Source organism: Anomaloglossus baeobatrachus, chromosome 7 (assembly GCF_048569485.1).
Source record: "Anomaloglossus baeobatrachus isolate aAnoBae1 chromosome 7, aAnoBae1.hap1, whole genome shotgun sequence".
Classification (NCBI taxonomy): Eukaryota; Metazoa; Chordata; class Amphibia; order Anura; family Aromobatidae; genus Anomaloglossus; species Anomaloglossus baeobatrachus.
In genome coordinates, this window is record NC_134359.1 from 178989521 (window position 1) to 179014564 (window position 25044).

The 25044-nt window shown below is 42.3% G+C and overlaps 1 protein-coding gene across 1 annotated transcript in view; it reads left to right on the top strand.

Annotated features, from left to right (window-relative positions):
• CALCRL (calcitonin receptor like receptor) overlaps positions 1–17053 on the top strand; it is a 353836-nt gene extending 336783 nt beyond the window's left edge. Inside the window, exons 9-13 of the mRNA XM_075317814.1 lie at positions 7233–7293; positions 7386–7452; positions 10954–11172; positions 15707–15748; positions 15954–17053. Of these exons, the coding sequence (XP_075173929.1) occupies positions 7233–7293; positions 7386–7452; positions 10954–11172; positions 15707–15748; positions 15954–16175 (611 nt within the window). The 3' untranslated portion in view covers positions 16176–17053. The remainder of the gene's footprint in view (positions 1–7232; positions 7294–7385; positions 7453–10953; positions 11173–15706; positions 15749–15953) is intronic.
• Positions 17054–25044: the final 7991 nt, after the last annotated feature.

Below are 25044 nucleotides of genomic sequence, written 5' to 3' on the forward strand. Positions count from 1 at the left end.
TGCGTATTTCCTCTTTTCCTGCGTGCTCGGTCCTCCTCCTACTCCTCCCTCAAAGGAGTGGAAAATCCACACCATTAAGTCTAGTTTGCTGAAAATTCCCCATGTTGACTGGGCAAATAGTCTGACTTGGTTCCAGAACCTAGCGATTGTCTCACATTCCCATAGCCCATGCAGCATATCCGTTTTTTCTTTTTGACACTTAGGACACCACCTATCCCTACCTGGTATGTTGAAACCTATAATGGCCCTATGTAGAATTCTGAATTGAGTGTCTCTCCATCTCTCATTGGTAATGTGTTTCCGCACTTGTACCCATCCTCTCAGTATATCATCCACCACTTCTTCCCTTCCCAATTGTTTCCCCCACGCTTTTAAAGTCCGACTATCCTCCCGAGAGATAAGCACCCCCCTTAGCGATCGATAAATTTTAGAGACATTTATACTTGTTACATCACATTCCAGTAACTCATCAATCGAACTTCTGTTCAGCTCTCTTCCAACCACACCCAGGTCTCCTATTATTCCATGTTTCAATTGTTCATACTGGATGACATGTGAGCTATTAAGGTTGTACTTATCCAGCACTTCCCGACCTGTCATCCACCTCCTGTCCTCCACATTCATAACATCTATCATTCTCCTGACTCCCCTCTCTTTCCATCTAGTAAATAGCTTGTTTTCTCGTCCCAGGGGAAAATTTGGGAATGCCCAGGGGTTCAAGTACTTGGACACTTTCCATGAGAGCCCCAGTTTTTTCCTTACCGACTTCCATGTTAGCATGGTGTCTCGGAATATAATTGAGTTCCTTATGTGCCCTTCAACCCTGGATAGTGGGGAGTGCAGAATGGACGTCAGATCCCACGGTGACGCATATTTAGTTTCCATCGCATGATCTGAGTGCCTACTCGTTCCTCTCACCCAATCAATTACATGCCTCATGATACATACAAGATTATACCCTTGGACATCTGGAAAGTTTAGACCTCCCTCCTCTGCTGACTTCATCAGCGTACGCAGCTTTATTCTGGGTTTCCTTCCCCTCCACAGAAATTCTGTATACGCGGAGTTGAGCTTATTCACATCCTTTAGTTTTAGCAATAGCGGGATTGTCTGGAAGGGATACAGCAGCCTAGGAAAGCTCATCATTTTTATCAGGTGACATCTTGCCAGTAATGGAAGTGGCAGACCTTTCCATCCCTTTAATTGAACTATAATTTTCCTGATTAGCGGTCCATAATTCAAGTTATAGATTGTTTCCACCGATCTTCCTATATGCACTCCCAGGTATTTAATTGAAGATTGTGCTATAGGAATTCCACATAGACAGCCATCCCTTATTTGTCCCCCCATTGTCCCATGACGCCCCTTTAGGAACATGATCTCGCATTTTTTTTTGTTCAGTTTGAAACCGGAGAATGAGCCAAATTTTTCAATCAAGGCAAGAGTCTGTGGCAAATCCGCACCGGGGTCCCCCATATAAAGTATGATGTCATCAGCAAAAAGCGCTGTCTTTACTTCTGAACCCCTTATCTTGATTCCTTTAAAGCTATTTTGTCCCTGTAGTATTCTTGACAACGGCTCGATTGCCAGGTTGAATAAAAGAGGAGATAATGGGCAGCCCTGTCTTGTTCCCTTCATCAAAGGGAACACGTCTGATAGAAAGCCCGGAGTGTGAACCCTAGCTCCCGAGTTGGCATAAAGGTTTCTAATGTAAAGTCTCATCTTGCCTACAATCCCTATGGCCTCCATTACCCTGTCTAACCACCCCCAATTTACATTATCAAACGCTTTTTCTGCGTCAAGTGTAACTAGGGCAGGTCTAGCCCCTCCCTCAGTGAGACCCAGTCTAACCGCGTCTACCACTAGAATTGTCTTTCGGATATTGGTAACGGCATTTCTCCCCTTAATAAACCCCACCTGGTGATTCGTAATGATCCTAGGTAAGATCTCGGCCAGTCTATTAGCCATGATCTTGGACATAATTTTTAAATCCTGATTTATGAGCGATATAGGTCTATAACTAGAGGGATCATCCAGGTCCTTGGTTCCCTTGGGGAGTAATTTAATATATGCTATGTTGGAATTTTTGGGTATTTCCGCCCCTCCCAGGAAAGCATTAAAGACTGAGGTTAGATCCGGCGAGATCAGATCCTTCAGAGCCTTATAGAATTCACTATTGAAACCGTCAGGTCCCGGTGCCTTGTTGGTGTTAAGCTCCCCAATTGTTCTCGTCACCTCCTCTACTGTGATATCTGCGTTTAAGGCACTCAAATCTTCCTCCGTCAAGCTAGGCATTTGGGCTTGTCTTAGCCACTCTGCCTCATCAGTCATGTCGTTATTCCCTGACCCATATAGTTTTCTATAGTAATCTCCCAACAGTTTATTAATGTCCTTAGGATCCGTAGTCACCTCTCCCCCCTTTGTTTTCAGTTTAGAGATCACTGTCATCTTTCTGCTGCCCCTTGCCAGATTGGCCAACATCCTTCCCGCCTTGTTGCCAAACCTATGTAAGTCAACCTCCTTGTGCGACCAGAATAGTTGTTCCTTTTTTTTGGCCCATTCGTCAAATCCCTCTTTTGCCTCCAGCCATCTGCCTTTTGTCATGGGAGATCTATTTGTCACATAATTTGTATATGCTACCCGTACTGCTTCACTATGGAAATTATAATTCTCATTGGTTTTCCGTTTGATCATGGCTGCGTACCCCACCAGACGGCCCCTTAGGACCGCTTTTGCCGTTTCCCAAAATATCACTGGGGACTCTCTATGTTCCTTATTGTCCTCTGCGAATTCTCCCCACCACTCCTGTAGCACCTTGTGGAAATTATCTTGCCTGAGAAGGAACGATGGGAATCTCCATATGATATCTGTACCTCTTCTGAATTTCTCTCTAATGCCCAATCTCACCGGACTATGATCAGAGATCACCATATTCTCTATCACACAATCTTGCGTTCCACTCAGTAAGTCTTGCGAGATCCAGAACTGATCAATACGTGACCAGCTATCATGAGGGTGAGAGAAGTGTGTATACTCTCTGTCATGTGGGTGAGTTAGTCTCCAGATGTCTTTCAGTCCTACGTCTTCTAATGTTACATCCCTATTGTCTAAACTCCTGCCCACATTAGCTGTCCCCTCCTCGCCCCTCCTCCTATCTTCAGCTGAGTCTGGGACAGTGTTAAAATCGCCTCCCACTATAATGTTAGCCTCCCCATCTGCTAATATGGTGGCCTTTATGTCATCATGGAATGTGATTTGTTGTGAATTTGGGCCATAGACATTATAAATACTGAGTTTACCCGCTGGACTAACGATTGTTAAGTGCTGCCACCTTCCATGGTCGTCTGCCTCATGTGCCACTACCTCATGACTGAATTGTTTATTTATTAGAATCATAGTGCCCGCTTTTCTACCTTGTGCCGCTGCCCCGTAAACGGTGCCCACCCAATGTTTCTTCATGCGGAAAAAGTCCTCCCCCCCCAAGTGGGTTTCCTGTAATAAGGCAATGTCTGTCTTTAGTCTTTTCAGATGTCTCAATATCATTGCTCGTTTGTTAGGTGATCTCAGCCCTTTAACATTCCACGTAGTTATCTGTATCATGTTAACCTGTGTATTCTGCTTTTACTACTCCCTCCCCTATGGGCCCCTGCATCAAGGAAGACGAGATGTTCGACACTAGAATCACAGTTGGTACCACAAAATCGACACTCCCTTTCCCCACCTTGCAAATATAACAAATACAACAAAAAGCATGTAAAAGTAAAACATATTTTCCCTTCCGAGAAATCCACGGCGTTTCCCGCCACGTTGGTGAGCTCCCCTATTCCTAGCCAAAATATGTAGCTCCCTAATCACCCCCCAAAAAATATATGTTCTATCCCCGGACTAACTTGAATAAGCCTTTGAAAATTATGCAAAAATTAGCACAGTATGTCAAAACCTCAGCAAGATTCTCCAGTCCTACTTATCTCTGACTCCAGGTAGCCATCAGTCCGCCCAGAACAGGCCCACTTCATTTGAATTTGGATGATGTTCCTGGACAAAGGAGAAAAAGAAAAAAAGAAAAAAAAAGACCAAGGGGAGAGAAGATGGAGAAAGAAAGGAGAAGAACAAAAAAAAAAAAAAAAGAGGGGGGGAAGAGGACCCAGACTTTGGGATGTTTTCCTCTCTTTTCTCCCTTCCCCCTCCTCCTCTCACCTCCCCAACCCTCTCTCCGTAATGCATCCTCCTCAACGCCTCTCCCTGTTTGGGAAGAGAGAAAAAAAAAAAAAAAAACAGGCAAAAAAAGGAAAAACAATGAGCGAGTTCCAGTTCAGGTATCATGGTTTCTCTCCAAGGGTTGGTTCCTGTGTTCCAGGCGAGAATTATGCTGTCGACCCGGGCTTGGCCTCCTTTCCTCCCTGGTCTCGACTTGCTTTTGTCCCCCAAGACGTCCCACATCTCTTCCTGAGCTTGTGGGGGATCCTCTTCTATTATTCCCTTCTCCACTAGCTCCTTTTTCTTGCCTTTCTGACCTAGTCTTGTTGAGCTCTGCCATGAGAATGTTTTCTGCTTCTTTGTAGTCCTTGTAGTATACAAACGAGCCATTGGGGTTTCTAACTTTCAGTGTAGCAGGGTATAATAGCTGGCACTTTACTTTTTTGTTGTACAGAAATGAGCAAATTTTGGTAAATTCTTTTCTCCTTCTGGATACTTCCGCTGAATAATCCCCAAAAATTAGCAGTCTGTTGCCTTGATATTGTAGTGGACGCTTTCGTTCTCTAAAGGCCCTCAATATTTCCTCCTTATGCTTATAATCAAGGTACTTGACAATCACCTGCCTGGCTCTTATCGGGGTATTCTTGTTTGAGTTTTGGCCCTCTCCCTTATTCGCCTCCTGGTGTCTCAGTGGACCCACTCTGTGGGCTCTTTCAACTCTGAATTTCGCTTTTATGCCCAGGGCCTGCGGTAGCTCCAACTCGCATATATTATCCAACTGTCCAATCGACACAGACTCTGGCAACCCGACTATACGTAAGTTGTTTCGTCTCGATCTGTTTTCCAAATCGTCCGCTTTATCCTTCAAGTATTCATTAGATTTTGCTAGAGCTGCTATTTGTGCCTGCATAGCCAGTATTGTCTCCTCGGAGTCAGATATTCTCTGCTCTGATTCTGCCAGTCTAGAGGCATGGGCATTTATCTGTTTTTGCATATTAGCTAATGATGTTTGTATGGCTGCCTCAATAGCCACTTTAACCTCTTTTGACAAGTGTGATGTCACTTCTTCAGCCAGTTTTTTATAGTCCACATTAAGCTTTTGTGTGTACTTGTCTTGGCCTGCAGGTGGTGCTGTTTTCTTAGTTCTCTTTGTCTGGACTGGGCCACCACCTCCATCCCCCAATAGCTTGCAGGCTTGTGATGTTGGTGTAGTAGGCTGCTTTTTGTTTCCTTTGGAAGGGGTACTATGAATTCTTGCATTTGACTTCCTGTGAGTCTGAGTGGGATTAATCTCCCTGTGCTGTTTGTCAGTTTCATCCTCCAACACTGCTGTGTCTCTGAGCTGCCCTGCTTTGTCTGCATCCTCTCTCCCCTCTGCCTCCATATCTCCTTCATCCTCCCATTGGGATCCACTGTCATCAGTCCCCTGCATCCACCTCTCTCCTGCTGTGTCCTCCTGTGACTCCTGGCTCATATCTTCCTTATCTCCTGTCTCCTCGCTCATATCTCCCTTATCTCTCCCCTTCCAGCTCTGTGTTTGCTTTTCTGTGTCTCTCACCATGCGTTCAGGCTCCTCCCCCATCAGGCTCGGTGCCATTATCTTATCTTCTCCTCTGTCCATATCAAAGCTTCTCCAGGCTGATTCACCGCTCCCAGAGCTTCTCAGGAGGTACCTTTCCATAGCTGTCTGCTTTAGGTAACCTCCTGTGCTGCTCTCTGTTTGGTGGCTCGTCCGGGGGGTTTGTTTTTAGTCGGTTTCTGTGAGGGGTGGCAGGAGCTTCTCCCCTAAGCTGCCACCTCAGCCAGGACAGGAACAGGAAGTATAATAATCATTTTAAATAATAGTTAACCTTTTATAAATCTACTCCCTGAGTCTAAAGCGGGCTTTACACGCTACGATATCGTTAACGTATTATCGTCAGGGTCACGGTGTTTGTGACGCACACCTGGCGACGTTAACGACATCACAGCATGTGTCACGTATGAGCGACCTTAGTCGATCGCAAAAGTGGCCGAAATCGTTCGCCACGGCGAGGTCGTCCTCAATCAAAAAATCGTTAATTTCTTATTAGCGATGTTGTTCGTTGTTCCTGCGGCAGCACACATCGCTGTGTGTGACACCGTAGGAGCGACGAACATCTCCTACCTGCCTCCACCGGCAATGCTGAAGGAAGAAGGTGGGCGGGATGTTACGTCCCGCTCATCTCCGCTTCTATTGGCCGGCCGCTTAGTGACGCCGCAGTGACGTCGCTATGACGCCAAACGCACCTCCCCCTTGAGGGAGATATTGTTCGGCGGTCATAGCGACGTCGTTGCACAGGTATGTGCATGTGACGCTGCCGTAGTGATAATGTTCGCTACAGCAGTGATCACACAATCTCGCACGTACGACGTTGCGGGTGCTATCGCGCTCGACATCGCTGATGCTAGCGATGTCGCAGCGTGTAAAACCTGCTTAAGACTCTAGGGCTAATATTCTATCATATTGTTTCATTTGATGTTATTGTTTCAACATGATAAACATTTGTTTTTACTTCACAGCTGAAGTGGTGTCTTAAATTTAAGTTCCCTGCACCTTGTCTTATACACACCTGCTGTTGTCTTCATCTTTTTCCAGCATTGCTCTGGCCAGTCTTCAGCGATTTATGACCTGGTGGCAGCTCCAGTGTTTCATGGAGTGCGCTTGAGGTCACAACTCAATAACAGTCTATGAGAGCCTTATTCTGGCCTTCATTCTGTCCTAGTTCATGCTCTCATAGACTTGCATTGAGACTTTGTGATATAACTTCTAACTTCTGGACAGTCAGAAGTTACGGGCACAAGACGGCGCTGCGGGACCAGAGTGGCATCGGTAAAAGGTGAAGACACTGGAGAGTGAGTATATGACAGGATGTAGGGGAGTCCAATGCTGAAGGAAAAAAAAAAGAAACTTGCTGGAGTGGTGCTTTCAAGCTATAGTGAGCTGCTTATGTCTACTTCGAGTCTATATACTTGCTTATATACTGTGTGTAAAATTTATTTCCCATCTCTTACAGGATTTCCACTGATTCCAGCCTTCATCCATGCTGTTGCAAGAAGCTTGTATTATAATGACAAGTAAGAGTCTAGTATTCCTCCAACAGAATTGTATTTGTATATTCTTGAATTTTTATTAACAACTTATAATGTGTTATATTGTTTCCTTTCAGCTGCTGGATTAGTTCCGACACCCATTTACTTTATATTATTCACGGACCTATTTGTGCTGCATTGTTGGTATGTATAAATGTTGGGGGCTATAACTGTATAAAAAGTGTTACTATGGTAACCTTCAGGTATTTTCACTGTGCGAAAAAAGCAATGTCTTACAGTTCCAGCAAAGTGCTGGGATTTATAGAAATCTCCTGCCTACTGTGCGTCTTTGCTTACATTGTGTAAAATTGCATTTTTGAACTGTGAAACGTCAATTTCTCTTGCAGTAAATGCGTTTTATTTGCGATTTTCCCATAGATGTGATTGAGCTTAGGAAAATCTGCAGGTAAAAAAAACGCATGTGCATTTTTAGTGCTTTTCTACAGCAGAAAAACAATGAAAAACATATATAATTCTCACGTGAGTTTATCAAAAAATTTTCAAAGCCAAATGCTGGGACTCAGAAGCACTCAGAACAAAGTAGTTTATTTAAAGCTGACATATCAAAAGGAGACAAAACCTGAAACAGAAAAAAAACAATAAAAATGAATGTTAATTAAAAAAAACGCACTAACAATTGCAATGAAAAACCACAACCTAACTTACTTAATAGGTACAGAAATGCTGCAGAAAAAAAAACTCACCAAATATTGATTGTGGAAATGTAGCCTTTTAGGTTCGTTATAGTGATGACAACTCGGATAGGATATACAAATGCTTCTTGATAAATTAGAATGTCATCAAAGAGTTAATTTATTTCAGTAATTCAATACAAAAAGGGAAACTTATATATTATACAGAGTCATTACACACAGAGGGATGTATTTCAAGTGTTTATTTCTGTTAATGTTGTTGATTATGGCTTACAGGCAATGAAAACCCAAAAGTCATTATCTCAGAAAATTAGAATAATTACCACAAAACACCTGCAAAGGCTTCTTAAGCATTTAAAATGGTCTGGTTCAATAGGCTACACAATCATGACTGCTGATGTCCAGAAGGCAGTCAGTGACACACTCCACAAGGAGGGTAAGCCACAAAAAGGTCATTGCTAAAGAAGCTGGCTGTGCACAGAGTGCTGTATCCAAGCATATTAATGGAAAGTTGAGTGGAAGGAAAAAGTGTGGTAGAAAAAGGTGCACAAGCAACCGGGATAACTGCAGCCTTGATAGAGTTGTTAAGAAAAGGCCATTCAAGAATTTGGGAAAGAATCACAAGGAGAGGACTGCTGCTGGAGTCAGTGCTTCAAGAGCCACCACACACAGATGTATCCAGGACGTGGGCTACAACTGTCGTATTCCTTTTGTCAAGCCAGTCATGACCAATAGACAACACCAGAAGCGTCTTAGCTGGGACAAGGAGAAAAAAAACTGGACTGTTGCTCAGTGATACAAGGTTTTGTTTTCAGATGAAAGTAAATTTTGCAGTACATTTGGAAATCAAGGTCGCAGAGTCTGAAGGAAGAGTGGAGAGGCCACAATCCAAGCTGCTTGAGGTGTAGTGTGATGTTTCAACAATCAGTTATGGTTTGGGGAGCCATGTCATCTGCTGGTGTAGGTCCACTGTGTTTTATCAAGACCAAAGTCAGCACAGCCATCTACAAGGAAATTTTAGAGCACTTCATGATTTCCTCTGCCGACAAGCTTTTTGGAGATGGAGATTTCATTTTCTAGCAGGACTTGGCACCTGTCCACACTGGCAAAAGTACCAATACCTGGTTTAATAATCACAGTATCACTGTGCTTAATTGGCCACGATTGTCAAGAGGAAGATGAGACTCCACACACAACAATGTGGATGAGCTGAAGGCCGCTATCATAGCAACCTGGGCTTCCATAACACCTCAGCAGTGCCACAGGCTGATCGCCTCCATGCCACGCTGAACTGAAGCAGTAATTCATGCAAACGGAGCCCCGACCAAGTATTGAAGGCATTTACTGTACAGACTTTTCAGTAGGTGCCAACATTTCTGAGTTTAAAATCATTTTTTCAGTTGGTCTTATATAATAATAATCTAATTTTCTGAGATAATGACTTTTGGGTTTTCATTGGCTGTAAGCCATAATCATCAACATTAACAGAAATAAACACTTGAAATAGATCACTCTGTATGTAATGACTCTATATAATGTGTTTACCTTTTTGTATTGAATTACTGAAATAAAGTAACTTTTTGATGATATTCTATTTAATTGAAATGCACTTGTAGAAGCAGCATAGTCTGTCACCACCATATATAAGCCACTATAAGGGGTGTCTGGTCATTCTGCCAAATCACAAGGACAAGTGTTGTTGAACTGCACCTCTGTGGGCCTGATACGTGAAATCTTCCTGTGTAATTGTACACTAACTTGGAAACTAATAAAATAGGATTTTTTTGTGAGTAGCATGCATTTTTATTGGTTAAAATCTGCTTTTTTCACAAATGTGGAATTAAATATTCATTGAAATTCATTAGAATGTAGAGGGTTTGTAGGGTATTTTTAGATGAACTTTATGTATTTTATGAGTTTATAGATTTTACCACTTTGTGTTCTTTATTAATGACCTTGTGGATGGGATTGATAGTAAAGTGTCAGTCTTTGCTGATGACACCAAACTATGTAGGGTATTAAAAACTGACCTTGATAGTACAATATTACAAAAAGATCTGGATAAGATGTCAGAATGGGCAGATACTTGGCAAATGAGATTTAATGTTGATAAATGTACAGTAATGCACCTAGGACGGAGTAATCCTATAACTGCGTATACATTAAATGGAAGTAAATTCGGACTACATAACAGGAGAAGGACTTGGGTATTCTCATTACAAATAAGCTGAGCAGCAGCACTCAATGTCAGGCAGCAGCTGCTAAAGCAAACAAGATTTTAGAGTGTATAAAAAGAGAGATTAGATCCCATGATCCCAACGTATTGTTACCGCTCTATAAATCACTTGTAAGGCCACATCTGGAATATGGGATCCAGTTTTGGGCTCCACATTTTAAAAAGGACATTCAGAACATTCAGAAGTTAGTCAGTTCAAAGGCGGGCAACTAGACTACTACAAGGAATGGAGGCCTCCCATATGATGAGAGGTTGAAAACAGTTAGATATGTTTAGCTTAGAAAAAAGACGTCTCAGAGGAGATCTCATTTATTTGTATAAATACATGTGTGGCCAATATAAAGGACTGGCACATGACTTATTTCTTCCAAAGACAATACTAAGGACCAGGGGGCACTCATTGCGAGTGGAAGAAAAGTGATTCCGACAGCTAAATAGGAAAGGGTTCTTTACAGTTAGAGCAGTCAGATTGTGGAATGCCCTACCACAAGAGGTAGTAATGGCAGATATTATAACAGCTTTTAAAAAAGGGCTGGATAATTTCCTCAGTACACAACATTGTTGGTTATAAATGACTTAGTGACTAATTGTAGAATTAGTGGAGGAAGGTTGAACTAGATGGACCTAGGTCTTTTTTCAACCTAAGTAACTATGTAACTATGTAAGTACATTTGTGTCGTAAATCCATTTTTTGCAGTCAGGTAAGGACTTTCTCATTAATAAAATCATTTATAACTTCCTCTCTTTTGTATTAAGGTCAACCTCTTTTTCTTGCTAAACATTGTACGTGTTCTGATTACAAAATTGAAAGTTACACATCAAGCTGAATCAAATCTCTATATGAAAGCTGTTCGGGCAACGCTGATCCTTGTGCCCCTTCTTGGAATTCAGTTTGTATTGCTGCCATGGAGACCAAGCGGACGCATAGCAGAAGAAGTGTTTGACTACATTATGCATATTCTCATGAATTATCAGGTAACATAGTAAAGTGTATGGTAAATAATGTACTAAAAGTCTCTCCTTACCATAAGACGCCCCCTAGATTTAGACAACAGAAAATTTTTAACACTTCCCTGGTAGTGTAAAGTGGAGAGGTCATTAGCACTAATTTTAATGTAATGGGGTAGAATAAGAAAGTAATAAATCTATTGTTAGTGTTTCCCTGCAGTGTGTGTATAATACACTGACAGCTCTGCTACATGCACATTTACACTTAAATACACAGCTCTACTACATATACAGTTACACTAAGGCTGCTTTCACACCTCCGGTTTCTGCAATGCGGCACACTCCGGCACTTTGCAGGAAAATCGCAACCGTTTTTTTTTGCTGCCGGTTGCGTTTTTTCTGCATAGACTTTAATTAGTGCCGCATTGTGCCGCAAGGCTTGCGTTCCATCCGGTTTTTGCCGCATGCGGCAGATTTAGCCGATGCGGCGGCCGGATGGAACGTTGCCTAGCAGGTTTTTTTGTGCGGCAAAAAAAAAAACGCATCGCGCCGCATTCGGCCGATGCGGCGCATTTTTCAATGCATGCCTATGGCGGCCGGATGCGGTGCGATGCGGCTAAAACCGCATCCGGCCGCCGCATGCGGCTTTTGCCACTGCACATGCTCAGTAGCATGCCGCAAGCGGCAAAAAACGGACGGGCCGCATGGGAAAAACGTATGCAAAGGATGCGGTGTTTTCACCGCATCCGTTGCATAGCTTGCACAGCCGGATTGAGCCGCAGAGCTCAAGCCGGATGTGTGAAAGCAGCCTTACACACACACACACACACACACACACACACACAGAACATAAACACTATACATTACCGCATCTTGTAGTTCCTGATCAGTACCTAAAGGGGAGGCTGCAGGAGTTGAGCAACTGAAGCACCTTCTACTCGATCAACTGAAGGACCTTTCAGATCATGTGTTCAGTCACATGACTTGAAAGGTTCTCGGATTACTCATGTAAAAAGTCCTTCACCTGCTCAGCTCCTGCAGTTTCCGTACATTCAAGTCCCAGTAAGCTGGACCCCATATAACCATTGAAACAGTATAATGGCACCCCCCATAGCCCGGCAAACAATATAATGGCCCACAGAATGTACTCATTGATTATAAAAAAAAAAAAAAAATATATATATATATATATATATATATAATATACTCATATACTCCCCTCTCCTTGTTCCCTTGCTTCCCCAGTCACTCCAGCGTTTGTTCTAAAGCTCTGCACACCTCTGTAAAATGGGCAGGAGTCAGCTGCTATTAGCAGTATGCTAATACAGCTACTGGTTTATGTGAAGTAAAGCATGTTTAACCCCTTCACAACCGGCCGATTTTTCGCTTTCCGTTTTTTTTTTTTCGCCATTCTTTTTCTGAGAGACGTAACTTTTTTTATTCAGTCAATATGGTCATGTGAGGGCTCATTTTTTGCGGAACAAGCTGTACTTTTAAATGAAACCATAGGTTTTACCATATAGTGTACTGGAAAACGGCAAAAAAATTCCAAATGCAGAAAAATTGCAAAAAAAGTGCGATAGCACTATTGTTTTTGAGGTATTTTATTCACTGTGTTCACTCTATGGTAAAACTGATGTGTGGGTGTGATGCCTCAGGTCAGTGCGAGTTCGTAGACACCAAACATGTATAGGTTTCCTTTAATATAAGGGGTTACAAAAACAAATCAGAAGTTTGTCCGAAAAAAGTGGTGCACGTTTTACGCCATATTCCGTGACCCGTAGCGTTCTCATTTTTCGTGATCTATGGCTCAGTGACTGCTTATTTTTTGTGTCTCGAGCTGACGTTTTTAACGGTATCATTTTTGCGCAGATGCTACGTTTTGATCGCCTCTTATTGAATTTTGCGCAAAAGTTGTGGCAACAAAAAAACGTCGTTTTGGCGGTTGGAATTTTTTTGCCGTTACGCCGTATACTGATCAGATTAATTGATTTTTTATTTTGATCGAGCGTTTCTGAACGCGGTGATGCCAAATGTGTGTAATTTTTTGAACTTTTAGGTTTTTTTTTTTTGGTTTTTTTTTTAATTTTTTTATTTTATTTTACTAGTCCCCCTAGGGGGCTATAGCGATCAGCAATCCGATCGCTCTTATCTATCTGCTGATCACAGCTACACAGCTGTAAACAGCAGATACGCTTACTTTCTTTTTCACTGGGCCGTGGGCACAATGAAAGTGAAAGCAATTCATGTGTAGTACAGGAGTCATCACATGACCGCGGGCAGTAACGTAATGACCGCTAGGACGTAATTTTACTGCCCGCGGTCGTTAAGGGGTTAAAAGCAGACAGGGTTGGCCTACCACTGGTTGGACCCAGCGCCTCCGGTCATCGGGGATTTTAGGGAAAGAGTAAATGCTATACTTCGACTGGAGAGAGGAGTATACCTTAAAAGAAATGCATTGAAAAAGTTCTATAAGATCTGGGGGGCATGGTTGGATACCCCAGGCCTTCCCTCCTTGGCGTTACTGCAGGACAGTGCAAGCGACCAGGTCCTTCTCCTTCTGACCGGTTAGGCTACTTTCACACATCCGGCTTGAGCTTTGCGGCTCAATCCGGCTGTGCAAGCTATGCAACGGATGCGGTGAAAACACCGCATCCTTTGCATAAGTTTTTCCCATGCGGCCCGTCCGGTTTTTGCCGCTTGCGGCATGCTACTGAGCATGCGCAGTGGCAAAAACCGCATGCGGCGGCCGGATGCGGTTATTGCCGCATCGCGCCGCATCCGGCCGCCATAGGCATGCATTGAAAAATGCGCCGCATCGGCCGAATGCGGCGCGATGCGGTTTTTTTTTGCCGCACGAAAAAACGTGCCAGGCAACGTTCCATCCGGCCGCCGCATCGGCTAAATCTGCCGCATGCGGCAAAAAACGGATGGAACGCAAGGCCATGCGGCACAATGCGGCACTAATTAAAGTCTATGCAGGAAAATCGCAACCGGCAGCAAAAAAAACGGTTGCGATTTTCCTGCAAAGTGCCGGATTGTGCCGCATAGCAAAAACCGGAGGTGTGAAAGCAGCCTTAACAAATTTCCTCAAATAGGGTGATATGCGTACTGCTGGAATGTGTGTGCATGTATATGTGTGTGCATGTATATGTGTGTGTGTGTGTGCGCGTGTGTGTGTGTGTATGTATATATATATATATATATATATATATATATATGTATATATATATGTATGTATGTATGTATGTATGTATGTATGTATGTATGTATGTATGTATGTGTATATATATATATATATATATATATATATATATATATATATATATATATATATATATATATATATATATATGTATATATATATATATATATATATATATATACATATATATATATATATATAAAATGTCATAATGATGCTGGGTAAGCTATACTATGTAGAATATATTGGGAAATAATATGCACTTTGAGACCCATATTGAAATGAGACGTGGACTGCGGGTGCATTGTTTATTATGTTATTTGTGTGATTTTTCTTATTGACTAAAGGTTTTTCCCCTTTCTGTGATATTTCTATGGGGGGAATTTATTTTATGTGCTTGTATAATTTTGCTGTTAAATAAAAATGAACCTGATTTAAAAAAAAAAAAAAAAAGCAGACGGTAATGTTTTACCTCAAAGAATCAACCGCGATGCTCTGCTGTAATTTCGATATACACTTTTGTGTATATTAAAACTATACATGTTTGGTATCTACAAACTAATACCAACCTGTGGAATCATAATGCCAGGTCAATTTTACCGTATTGTAAACACGGTAAATAACTATCCTAAAAACAATTGTGAATTGCAGTTTTTTTGCCATCTCACTGCATTTGGAATTTTTTCCCCATTTTCCAGTACAATATGGGACAGAATGAATGGTGTCATTCAAAAGCACAACTCATTCGGCAAACAAACAGCCCTCATATGGCTATATGTATGGAAAAATATAAAAGTTATAGCTCTTGGAAGAAGGGAAGAAAAAACGAAGACAGAAAATCGTCCAGGGATGAAGGGGTTATTCAGCACTGTAATTTAAAACTCATCCCCGATGCGGTATATAGATGGTGTAGTTTTAATCTGTTCTTGAAAACTAGGAAAAGATTTTCTAAAAGACCCAAGTTGGAGTGCTTGATTTTACGACACCTATCCATGAGCTAGATAATCAGTATCAGATTGGTGTGGGTCACCCATCAGGCAACCCCATTCAACAGCCTTACACTGAAAATGCTGAAAATTCCTGCTAGGGCTTATTTTTGGGGGAGGTCTTATTTTTGGGAAAAAACGGTACGAGTGTGAATAGGAGGTGAGCTACAGGACATGGTATTTGGACTCTCAAACATTCTTATATTGATAATCTGAGGATAGGTCATCAGCACCATATTCCTAGACAATCCCTGTAAATTAAAATGAATGCCTTTGGCTGTCTGCATTTTTGTTGACCTTCCCAAAATCTCTCACACCTATCCCTACTCTGCTACACAGATCTTTAATTTCCGTATTTTTTTTCCAACAGGGATTGTTAGTTGCAACAATATTCTGCTTCTTTAATGGAGAGGTAAGTTTGGTTTAGTAGTATTGCCGCACTTTGATGGCTGAACAAATGTAGCAAAAAAAAATATATATATAGTCTTACTTTTCTCATGCATGTAAATGCCAAAACTCTGTTACTTCTCTTACAATGGCTGATTTAAAAAAAAAAAAAAACAAAACAAAAAAAACAATTTCTCATAATATGTCAGTAATAATGTCATTATTTCTAGGTGCAAGCTGTTTTGAAGAGACACTGGAATCAGTACAGAATTCAGTTTGGGAGTGGCTTTGCACACTCTGAAGGTCTCCGATCTGCGTCATACACCATATCCTCAATTAGTGAAGCCCAGGGTACCACATATACCCATGACTATAGCAGTGAACATTCAAATGGAAAGAACTATCATGACATGGAAAATATTTCTTATAAACCAGAAAAGACTTATATGTGAAGTGTGTGTTTCTGCTAAAGTATTACTGTTTTTATGACTGCTGCATTTATTACTGTTTATGGCTGCTGTCTAAATGCAATATCTAAACATATAAAGAGTGTTTTAATATATATTTATATATACTTTTTATGCAAAGTATATTTGCTATTAACTGTATAAAAGTTTGTTTGCACTTGTGTTACACTTATATAAGAGGTTTGTGAATTACGACTTCTTATATTGATTTTTCATTTAACGTAAGATATTGTTTTTGTTACGTGCCAATGCATAGGTATATTTTCCTTTTTGTTACACTGACTTACAGCTGGTAAAATAAGTATTGAACACGTCACCAATTTCCTAAATAAATATACAAGGTGGCCATAAAATAACCTAAGGTGTTTAGAGCTGTGTGCAGACTGACCCAGTGGACAGAATTGGCTGGAAATTGGTATTATGCTATTGAAAGCATGGGGAAACGGAAGGCATCTGAAAAAAAAATATATATATACCAAAACTCCCCACCAGGTGAAAAAGTGGCACTGTACAGTGAGCGAGCGTCCTAAAAACCATGTGCCGATTGGAGATGTTACAATTTTTCCACAAACTAGTATAACGGTTCAATATGGCCATCATCATGCATGGTGATCATGTTCATCTTATACAGAACATGCTCGACGCTTGCGTGTAACATGTCTGGTGGGATGCTGCGCACTTGCAAAATGATGTGGTCTTTGAGGACAGCCAGGGTGTAACATTTCCCCGATAAACATGCTTTTTCAAGTGTCCCCACAACAAGAAATCACAAGGATTGAGATCGAATAGGATAACTGAAGTGAGCACTAATATATATATTATGAGTCAAGCCAAAAAAATACATACTATACAAGGATAAGGCTGCACATCAAACTTAGATAATGGTATAATGCCTCAAACATATGGAAAAATATTGAAAAATACAATGAAAAATGCTACTTGCTAACTTTCACATGTGAATAATGAATTGCATACCTGCCATGAATATTAAGAAAAAGGAGATATTTAGCAATCGCATTGATCAATGTAACTGAGCCCCAAAACCTCGTCAAGGTATATCTCTATATTGGGGTCCCTAGCTCTGTGACCCTAACTGTGTGTCATCTCATTGCAATTAAAAACTGCTGTGGGTGGAGAGGGGTAACCAAGGACTGTCTTATATAGGAGATGGGAAAAACATGGCCGAAAGGGGCGGAGCTGTGTTCACATTCAGAAAAAAAACTACATATAACTGAATAGAAAAAAAAATAAAAAAAGAGAGCCAGCATGATCTGAAATTGGCATGCATCATATAAAAAGTGAAAATTCACAGATTTATTCCAACTGTACTACAATAAAAAAAAAAAATGAGATTTTTAGCAAATAATTGATCAATTTTTTGAGCCACCCCTGCCAACGTCACGGCAAATCTCAATAGGGGGGTCCTACTCTACATTCTGTATTTCATGTGCCATGCGGCCTCCTAGATAAAGTTAAAAGCAGAACCATAATGGAGCACACATACCTGTAACCTGTATATAACCGCTTCTATGTTGCAAAAAAGGCACTTGTGGATAGAGACCAGCCCAGGTCCCAGCATGTGGAGCAAGCTCTGCACATACCAGGACTATATCAGAACTGATCCTCCCAGTGCCAAACAGCAACAGGTTACCCCTCTCCACCCACAGCAGTTTTTAATTGCAATGAGATGACACACAGTTAGGGTCACAGAGCTAGGGACCCCAATATAGAGATATACCTTGACGAGGTTTTGGGGCTCAGTTACATTGATCAATGCGATTGCTAAATATCTCCTTTTTCCTAATATTCATGGCAGGTATGCAATTCATTATTCACATGTGAAAGTTAGCAAGTAGCATTTTTCATTGTATTTTTCAATATTTTTCCATATGCTTGAGGCATTATACCATTATCTAAGTTTGATGTGCAGCCTTATCCTTGTATAGTATGTATTTTTTTGGCTTGCACTCATAATATATATATTAGTGCTCACTTCAGTTATCCTATTCAGTTATATGTAGTTTTTTTTCTGAATGTGAACACAGCTCCGCCCCTTTCGGCCATGTTTTTCCCATCTCCTATATAAGACAGTCCTTGGTTACCCCTCTCCACCCACAGCAGCTTTTAATTGCAATGAGATGACACACAGTTAGGGTCACAGAGCTAGGGACCCCAATATAGAGATATACCTTGACGAGGTTTTGGGTCTCAGTTACATTGATCAATGCGATTGCTAAATATCTCCTTTTTCCTAATATTCATGGCAGGTATGCAATTCATTATTCACATGTGAAAGTTAGCAAGTAGCATTTTTCATTGTATTTTTCAATATTTTTCCATATGCTTGAGGCATTATACCATTATCTAAGTTTGATGTGCAGCCTTATCCTTGTATAGTAAGGATTGAGATCGGACTGACGTGGTGGCCATGCGTTAGAGAAGCAGCTGCTCAAAATCCTGTCATCAGGAAAATGTGCACGCAGAACGTTCTTCACACGATTTGCGATGTGAGGAGGTGCTCCATCATGCATGAAGGTGGTCTGAAAGTCCCATGGGCTCCTTCTATGAACTTTAAGCTTTAGTTTGTTCCATACACTTTCTATTGGACTCAGGTCAGGTGATTGGTTTCAGGGAAAGAAAATAAAGTTGTTAGAATGGCCCAGCCAATTGAGAGTTACCTTGGCTGTGTGTTTGGGAACATTGCCTTGCTGAAATGTCCACCCTTTTTTCATCTTCATCATCCTGGTAGATGGCAGCAGATTTATATCAAGAATGTCTCAGTATATTTGTCCACTCATCCTTCCTTCAATCATATGAAGTTTGTCACTGTTGTATGATAAAAAACAGCCCCACCCCATGATGTTCTGACCTCCGAACTTCACTGTTGATAAGATGTTTTTGGGTTGATATGCAATGTCGTTTGGTTTTTAAACGTGGTGTGTATTATGGCATCCAAAAAGTCAAATTTTGGTCTCATCTGACCAGACTATATTCTCCCAGTATTTTACAGGCTTGTCTAAATGTCGTTGAGCAAACCTTAAATGTGCTTTTCATTCAGCAGTTTTGCATGGTGAGCATGCATACAGGCCATGGAGGTTGTGTGCATTACCTATTGTTTTCTTTGAAACAATTGTACCTGCTGATTTCAGGTGTTTCTGTAGCTATCCAGAGCTTGGGTCCTTTTGTCTTGGACAACTTTTTTGATAATTATTTTCACTCCTCTGTCTGACATCTTGTAGGGAGCACCTGGTTGTGCCTGGTTTATGCAAAACCTATGTTTTTTTACATTTCTGGATTATGGCCCCAACAATGCTCACTGGAACCTTCAGTAGTTTAGATTTTTTTCTGTAACCAATCTCATCAGTATATTTTGCAACAATAAGGTTGTAAAGGTCTTGAGACAGCCCACTGGTTATGCCCATCATTAGATGTTTCTTGTGTAAATTAGACACCTTTTTATAGGCCACCAGTTGATAATATTTTTCACTAAATGGCAAGATTGCTGTGTAATTACTGATAGTTTTCAGCTGGTGTCATGACTTTTCATGGCTTTTTGCACCTCTCTTTCTTCATGTGTTCAATACTTTTTCCCTGTGTCATTTCTCATTATTACACATCACTAAATGTATGGATATCTAAGGTTTGATTTATTTGCCTGTGTAGATTGGATGGGTTGTTACCTACATCAGATGAGAAATTCATGTCAATAGTCTCTTTAGAAATATATTTACTTAGAAAATTGGTGACGCGTTCAATACTTACTCCACCTGCTATATTCATCTTATGTATTTTGATGCACAAATATTTCAGCTAAAATCTGTAGCTCACATTTTGATTTCTTGACTGCAACTTCTTTTAACTAAGAAAGTTCTTAGGGAAAAGCATACGATTTGTTGAAAGGAAAAAAGACACTACATTAAAGCCATATAATAAAAGTGCTTGTTTGCTTTTTAATGATCCTTTTTGCTAACACTATGGGCTCATTCAAACGTCAGTTTTTCCAAGTTCTCTCAACTTCTACTTATATTTTCCACATGGCTATAATTGTCTATGGAGCTGTTCACATGTCCATTTATTTTTGGGAATTAGTACTGTAAGCACAAAATCATAGAGATATGTCTGATTTTGGTCACCCCCATCTCCTCCACTTATTTTATTAAAGGGGTTTTCCTATGAACAAAGTTAATTTTAAAGTTTATTTTAATCAATAGATCTTAAAAAAATGTTTTATGTCAAAGAAATAATTATTTGCAATCCTGTGCTGTAATCTAATATATAAAGCTCAGTGTATGTGTGTGTGTGTGTGTGTGTGTGTATGTATGTATGTCCGCCCGCTAAAGGAATTTGCACCGTCGCATTTACAATCACGAAAGGGAACGTCATAGACTATGTTTGGGCGGGAAAATTTAACCCCGTGCTTTCCATTTACTCTACAAAAATCCTGCAGCCATTAAACTGAATGGAGCTGGGAGCTGCAGGCCATAAATAGCAACTGTCAGTGGTTGCTATAGGAACAAAATAAACTGTTAGTATAACAAGCTTATGTGTGAGGTAAAAAGATGTCAGTGGTGAGATGGATAAAGAGAGACAGAGATACAGACACAGACAGCCGGGCAAAGAGACAGCTGGGCAAAGAGACAGACCGGGCAAAGAAGAGACAGACCGGGGAAATAAGAGACAGACGGGGAAAGAGACAGCCCTGCAAAGAGACAGCCCTGCAAAGAGACAGACGGGCAAAGAGACAGACGGGCAAAGAGACAGAGAGAGACAGACTGATGCAAATACAGACAGAGAGATAGAAACAGACAGACAAGGAAAGAGACAGACAGCGAGACAGACAGCGACACACAGACAGAGACTGGGAGAGAGACAGAGAGACAGTTACTATCCCGGGCAACGCCCGGGTACTACAGCTAGTCTAATATATAAAGCTGTGTGTGTGTGTGTGTATATGTATGTTTGTCCGGGATTGGCATCTGCACCGTCGCAGCTACAGCTACAAAATTTTGCACACACACGTCTGGACGCCGAGAGCGTCATAGGCTATGTTGTGAGGCGAAATTTTAACCCCACGCATTCCAATTTACAAATCAATTTTGCCCCTATCTACATAATGGGGAAAAGGTGAAACGAAAAGTGTATCCGCACCGTCGCATTTACAATCACAAAATTTTGCACAGACACCTCATGTGACCCAGGGAACGTCGTAGACTATGTTTTGAAAGGAAAATTTAACCCCGCGCTTTACAGTTACTGTAAAAACAACATGCCTCCATTAAAGTAAATGGAGCCTGGAACTACAGGTTATTAGTAGGAGCGTGTATTGGTTGCTATATGTAGGAACAAAAGACATTCATAGTATAAGAAGCTTATATTTGAGGTAATAAGATGTCGGTGGGGAGACGGACAGAGACAGACAGAGAGAGACAGATAGAGACCGACAGGGAAAGAGACAGAGAGATAGAGACAGACAGGGAAAGAGACAGATGGGGAAAGAGACAGACAGACATGCAGACAGGGACAGAGACATGCAGACAGGGAAGGAGGAGACAGCCAGGGAGACAGACAAAGATAGATGGTGAAAAACACAGACCTTGATAGAGACAGACGGGGAAAGAGACAGAGAAATAGAGACAGACAAGGAAAGAGACAGACAGAGACAGGCAGACAGGGAAAGAGACTCAGGAAAAGACACAGACAAAAAGACGGGGAGACAGACTGGGAAAGAGGCAGACATAGGAAAGAGACAGACCTGGAGAGAGACAGATGGGGAAAGAAACAGAGAGATAGAGACAGACAAAGAAAGAGACAGAGACAGGCAGATGGGGAAAGAGACAGACCTGGAAAGAGAGAGACCTGAAAAGAGACAGACGGAGCACATTACTTGGCCAATTAAGTTAAATCTGTGTGGAATATCTGTGGTGTTGAAATATATGCTTCTATTAGCTTAGTTTTTGCCTTTTAATAATTACATTTCTATCTATTTGTTTTGTGGTTTTTGTGTGCAGAATACACTTTTGTTAATACATTCTATTTTGTTAACAGCAGTTAACCCGGGCGAAGCCGGGTAGTACAGCTAGTCTAATATATAAAGCTGAGTGTGTGTGTGTGTGTGTGTGTATGTATGTCCGCTAAAGAAATCCGCACCGTCTCATTTACAATCAATTTTGCACAGACACCCCATGTGAGGCCTATAACACACTTCCGCATAAAAAACGTGTCTCACGTTCCATTTTTCGGGTCCGTGTTCCGTTTTTTATGGGCGTTTCTCCGGTACGTGTGACATCCGTGTGATGGCGTATGCTTGCCGTGTGTGTGTGTGGAATGTCCATGTATGCGTACGTGTCATGTCCGTGTAGTGTCCGTAAGGTGGGCTTTGCACGCTGCGACATCGGTAACAATGTGTTACCGATGCTGCAGCGATAGTCCCGCCCCCGTCGAACGTGCAATATCTAGTGAAAGCTGCCGTAGCGATTTTTATCGCTACGGCAGTTTCACACGCACATACCTGCCGTGCGACGTTCCTCTGGCCGGCGACCCGCCTCCTTCCTAAGGGGGCGGGTCGTGCGGCGTCACAGCAACGTCACACGACTGGCGGCCAATTGAAGTGGAGGGGTGGAGATGAGTAGGTTGTAAACATCCCGCCTACCTCCGTCCTTCTCATTGCAGCTGGCGGCAGGTAAGGTGAAGTTCCTCGCTCCTGCGGCTTCACACACAGGGATGTGTGCTGCCGCAGGAACGAGGAACAACATGGCACCTGTCGCTGCACCGGCATTATGGAAATGTCGGAGGCTGCAGCGATGATACGATAACTACGCTTTTGCGCTCGTTCATCGTATCAAAAAGGTTTTACACGTTGCGATATCGACTGCGACGCCGGATGTGCGTCACTTTCGATTTGACCCCATCGACATCGCACGTGCAATGTCGCAATGTGCAAAGCCGCCCTAAGTGTTGATCTGTGTGTGTTGTAAAGTGTCGTTGCGACTTCATTGTCATACAACGGCTCTGTCTGTCTGTGGCGTCCTGATTAGCGGTCACCCGTGATGGAATCACCGGTGTCCGCTAATCCCCGGAGTAACTGAAGTTAGCGGTGACATTAGCGCTGCTGTCACTCAGGTTAACCGCGGCTAGCTGGAGTCACCCACCCGACACCACAACTCACCTGTGACTTCTTCGCTGATCGCGCAGCTCACTTCAGTCACTTGGGCGACTCGCTGTCACAGGTGGAGGATCCAGTGGTGGCCGCGAATAACCTGACTGACTTCATCGGTGATCGCGCGGCTCACTTCAGTTGCTGCTTGGAGGTGATAGAGAGCGGTCATTGTGTGTGGCCGCTCCTGTCACTGTCATGTAGCAGGGCTGTGAGCGTCGTGGGACATCTATGAATTACGGCAGACCTGGATGGGTTTTTTGGTTTGATTAAATTGGTGAACGAGGGTGTTTGTTTTAATTATTCTAAATAAAGGATTTTTTTAATGTGTGTGTTTATTTAATTTTAATAACAGGTTAAACATGGCAGTTATCTTGGGGAGACGGCTGCCATGTTAAACCTAGGACTTAGTGGCAGCTATGGGCTGCTGCCATTAACTCCTTATTACCCCAATTGCCACCGCACCAGGGCAGTTCGGGAAGAGTAGAGTCCTGGAAATGTCGCATCTAATGGATGCGGCTTTTCCGGGCGGCTGCTGGCTGATATTGTTAGGTTGGTGGGCTCCCCATAACGTGGGGCTCCCCATCCTGAGAATACCAGCCTTCAGCTGGTACCATGGCTGGTCTCAAAAATGGGGGGGACCACACGCCGTTTTTTTAAATTATTTATTTATTTTACTGCACAATATAGACACGCCCACCGGATGCTGTGATTGGTTGCAGTGAGACAGCTGTCACTCAGCGTGGGGGCGTGTCTGAATGCAACCAATCATAGGCGCCGGTGGGCGGGGGAAGCAGGGAATAGTAGATTGAATAATGAGCGGCCGGCATTTTCAAAATAATTAAAGCCGCCGTATCTTTTGCACAGCTGTTTTTCACCGCGGTGGTGATCGGGGATCTGTAAGTAATGGACAGGGGGAGATACAGACCGACCGACAAAGGGATATTGACTGACAACCACAGAAAACAAGGTAAATTGACTGACAACTAAATTAAAAATAGATTGACCGACATCGCTAACTAAAAAACGCACACGGACGGTACGTGTAGCACACGGACATGCTACATGCGCCGTCCGTGCAAGCACGGACCCATTGACTTTAGCGGGTCCGTGCCTGCGTGATGTCGGCGAAAAACAGACATGTTGACCGTGTAGGAAAACGCACACACGTACAAATGACACGGACACACATTCCGTGTGGTTTTACGTGTGTGTGCCTGCTACCATAGGGTAGCATTGGTCTACGTGTCTCCGGTACGTGCAAAAACGTACCAAACACGTACCGGCGGCACGGATGTGTGTCAGAAGCCTGACTCAGGGAACGTCATAGGCTATGTTTGGGCGGGAAAATTTATCCCCGCGCTTTACACTTACTCTCCAAAAATACTGCCTCTATTAAACTGGAGGTGGGAGCTACAGGCTATAAATAGCAACTGTCAGTGGTTGCTATAGGAATAAAATAAACTGTTAGTATAAGAAGCTTATGTGTGAAGTAATATGATGACGGTGGTGAGACGGATAGTGAGAGACAGAGAGAGACAGACAGAGACAGCCCTGGAAAGAGACGGAGATAGACAGCCAAAGAGAGACCTAGAAGGAGACAGCCCTGGAAAGAGACAGGTGGGGAAAGAGACAGCCCGGGCAAAGAGACAGCCCGGGCAAAGAGACAGCCAGGGCAAAGAGACAGACCTAGAAAGAGAC